General features: G+C 33.9%; 1 protein-coding gene across 1 annotated transcript; it reads right to left on the reverse strand.

The window, feature by feature from the left end:
- Positions 1 to 2,407: 2,407 nt before the first annotated feature.
- Positions 2,408 to 3,298, reverse strand: LOC149182047 (uncharacterized). Its single transcript, XM_089418465.1, has one exon. It carries the CDS (start codon positions 3,248 to 3,250, stop codon positions 2,576 to 2,578), a length of 675 nt encoding a protein of 224 aa, XP_089274591.1. The 5' UTR covers positions 3,251 to 3,298; the 3' UTR covers positions 2,408 to 2,575.
- Between the last annotated feature and the right edge of the window lie 809 nt (positions 3,299 to 4,107).

Below are 4,107 nucleotides of genomic sequence, written 5' to 3' on the forward strand. Positions count from 1 at the left end.
GATTTGTCCAAAGTCCCATGCACATCCCTGAAAGAATCTTACACTATAAGACTTTTGTCATGCCTCATAATGGCTATCAATGAAGGCCCATGCTAGAAAAATGATAATATCAAGCCCATCTCAAGGCAGGGACTTGTTGCCCTACAACCTCCCTTGTTTAAACATCCATCATCTATATTCTAACACTCTCCTCGTTGTCAGCGTTAAGGTCATGTATCAAGCTCAATCGGTACTTGGAATTATGAGCAATGGTACCTGCAAAGCGGGAGAATGTTTGTCTACATTCAACAACACACATGTAGGAAATGTACAGGTTCAAGATCACAATAATATTGGTCTTCAATGATTAAAAAATGAGACTTAAAAAAATCTAGAGGATATGGTTTAATACATATTTGCCAAATTTGAATTCGAATATGAATTGGAATTCAATTCGATACCGAAAAAAATTAACTACTTAAAATTCAATACCACAAAAAATCGGAAATATAGATCTTATAAGTTTTAACTATTTAAAAAAATAATTTTTATATTTTTACCTTCCATCTTCTTGGACTAATTATTTATAAACTAAAACAATTGAAAATACTATAAATATATCTAATACTATATAATTCAATTAAAAAAACCATAAACCTATATTATTTTTAGAAAAGAGTAACTACTCAAACCATAAATTTTAATATCTCTCTAAAACCTGAAAAATTTTTCATTATTAATCAATAACAACATATAAATCTCTACTCATAGATTTTTCATTATTAATCAATAACAACAATCTAAATCTCTACTCATAGATTTAACCTTTCAACTCGATCTAGTTGAAAGCACACTTTCAAAAGTTGATTTTGTTTTTCTAATTAAATGTTGCACATTCTACTCATTCTATGCAGGGAAAAGCACATCCAAACCTTAATTCTTGATTTTTGATTTTGTTACCTGCCATGGTGTTCGATCCAAACCTTAATTCATGGTTTTAGATTTTGTTACCTCACATGGTTTTCAATTGTGACATTGGAGTGTACAAAGCATAGTTACCAAATTTGAATATATATATATAATTCAATATGGAAAAAATTCTAAATTATATATTTTACAAATATTTATAAACAAGAATTTATTATTCTTTGTTATATAAATTTATTATTTTATAACTATAAACTTACTCTTTTCTACCATATTTCAATATGAAACTGATTGTTTTTTACAAATACAAATTTTCTAATACACATATTATTTATATACTTTTTAATATAGAAATTTCAACTTTTCAAGTATTAGATTTTTTATTAACAGAAAAACTTTACAAAATTACATCACAATTAAGTATTGGGATTTTCCTAGTGCATTATATTAGATATCATTTTGGGATTCAACTGCTTTAAGTAAGTCATATTATATTAGATATCATTTTGGGATTCAAGTGTGACCACTTCCATGAGAGGTAGTCGTAACTCACTAATTTCTCATGATTTTTTAATAATCCACTTGCTCACTAATTTCTCATGATTTTTAAACTGTCCAATTGCTCACTAATTTCTCATGATTTTTGAATCGTCCACTTAACACTCATTGCATCAAGTGATGCTCACAGGAGTTAAATAAGTCATTCATCTATAACCATTTCCATGAGAGGTAGTAACCAAGACTTCCCGAGAGGTCACCCATCCCACATCACCTCTGAGTTTTCTCCACAATCAAGCCCACTTAGCTTGCTACCCCATTTGCAAAACCTTAGTAAATATTGTACAACTATTCAAGTGGAGATCACTTCTGGCTCAAGGGCATTTAACTCTGGAGTTTCCTCCACAATCAAACCCACTTAGCTTGCTACCCCATTTGCAAAACCTTAGCAAACATTGTACAACCATTCAAATAGAAGGGAACTCCATAATCAAACCCACTTAGCTTGCTACCCCATTTGCAAAACCTTAGCAAACATTGTACAACCATTCAAATAGAATTCCCTTCGCTCTTTTAAATTAAATAATTTTTTAATATAATTTTTTCCCCTAACTTTTAAAATATTATATTTTATATTCACAAAATTCTTTATCAAATTCTATAATTTTTCTATATACCATTTTTACACATTATTATAACTTTTTAAAATATACTACCAGCAAATTTTATTTTTTTATTTTATAAATATTAAATTTATTATTCACACAACCCAGTATATAAACGAATTTTCACCCAACGGAACCGAAGAGCCCTATTTTCTATGAACTTTCACGGTTAAAAAACAAAATCACTTTACGTAAATATTACTGTGTGTAAAAAATCACAACCAACAAAATGGCAAACGTTCGCTGTTATACCATCCGCACAATAAAAGCATGGATTTAAAACAAACTAAACCTATTTAAAACAAACTCAATTTATTTAAGTGGATCTTCCATAAACATCATAAACTGAGACGAGCTTACAGGGGAGAGCATAGGATTCTAAATACCAAATTCTAGAAGCATTTTTTTCTACTGTTGGCACACCGAAACCATGCTATGTTATCAGTAAAACTTAAATAAAGCACAGACAGTCATATACATGAGGAAATAACTCCCGGAATATGTGTTTAAGGAGTTTTCTTATAATAACCATTGTCGGCAACATATTCTGCGTTGCCAATGCCAGAGACCGCTTTGTAGCCATTGCGGTTACCGGAACTGGTGACATAGCCACCACCATAACCTGAACGATAGGCGCCATTACTTTCCGAACGTCCACCGTAGCCCGAGTCGTACTGATCACCACCTTGCCCATAGCCGGCATAAGAGCCATGCCAATCAGAGCGAGCTCCCGAACCATAAGCTTCGCTGCGGTACCCAGAGCCAGAACCCTTACCGGAGCTCTCTTTGTATCCGGCACCTACGTCGTTCCCGATTCCCGAATTTTCTGAATAGTACTCACCAGCTCTAGCTGACCCGGAACGATACCCGCTCTCGGCTTCTCCATAGCGGGCTTCGCTCCCAAAACCAGTGTGGGAAGCCTCGCTGTCGCCATATACATAACCATTACCGTTTCCCTCGCCCCGGTAGGAACCATAGCCATTACCGGAACCGGTTCCGAAAGCATTATCTACACCCCTCCTGGTGTAACGTTCTCCGTACCCGGCAGTATTTGATCCACCAGCAGGGTTGTCGTAAGCAGGCTCTTTGTCAAAGAATCTGCTCTCTCTCGCCTCCATGTTGCAGAGAAACAGACTCAATACAAACACATGGAGGCACAGAAATTTAGTGCTGGACTCCATTATCGATTCTATCTTCGATATTAAGCTCAGTCAGAATTAGATTAGCTCTTGAGCAGACGAGAGCACGAACTAGAAAGGAGTAAAGGATTCATATTTATAGATCGAAATTTCTTCCCGCAATTATGGTTAAATCCCTGAATTGTCTGTTAAAGTCTTTGCATAGTGCATTCCCACTTGTTTGTAGTTTTAATGTGCCCTACCGACTCAAGTTGATTTTTTACGTCCACATGGCTTCCACTTTACCCTTTCAACTTCAGCAGACACCAGATGTGAACATGGCGGGGTTTAAAACTGAAAGTGTCAACGTAAAGCCATGACATTTCATCCGTCAGGCCCACATAGATGATTAAGTCAAACAGCTAACCTTGCAAAATTATATTATACCACATGTACAGATCATGAATTTTAATATTTTGATAATCAGTATTGGAAACCGTCTGCTGCGCGCTGAGCTTAGATTTAGCTTGTATTGCTGTGATGGGGAAATCGCGTCGAACTGATTTCGGATCCATCATGGAATTTCTGTCCAGTGTCGTCACATGCCACGTTTGTATTTGCACGATGAGGGTTGTTTGGTTTTAGGATAGGAATCATGACGAGGGCTGTTTGGTTTTATGATAGGGATCAGTACGACATTAAAGGTAATATTTTAAGACCAAAGAAGTTTTTCATTTTAAAAAATCATTTTTTATTTTAGTTATTTTATATTAAAATTTAATATCAATTAAATTGGTTTTAAATATAAAATTATTTTAATTTTATATTTAAGATAATTTTATCGATAAAAATATTTTAAGAGAAAATTTTAATTTTAAGAGAAAATTTTAAATTTAAGACAAAAATAGTGTGAGACAAAA

This window comes from Pinus tabuliformis, chromosome 3_2 (assembly GCF_031772625.1).
Source record: "Pinus tabuliformis cultivar Carrire ecotype Pingquan chromosome 3_2, CPIR1, whole genome shotgun sequence".
NCBI lineage: Eukaryota > Viridiplantae > Streptophyta > Pinopsida > Pinales > Pinaceae > Pinus > Pinus tabuliformis.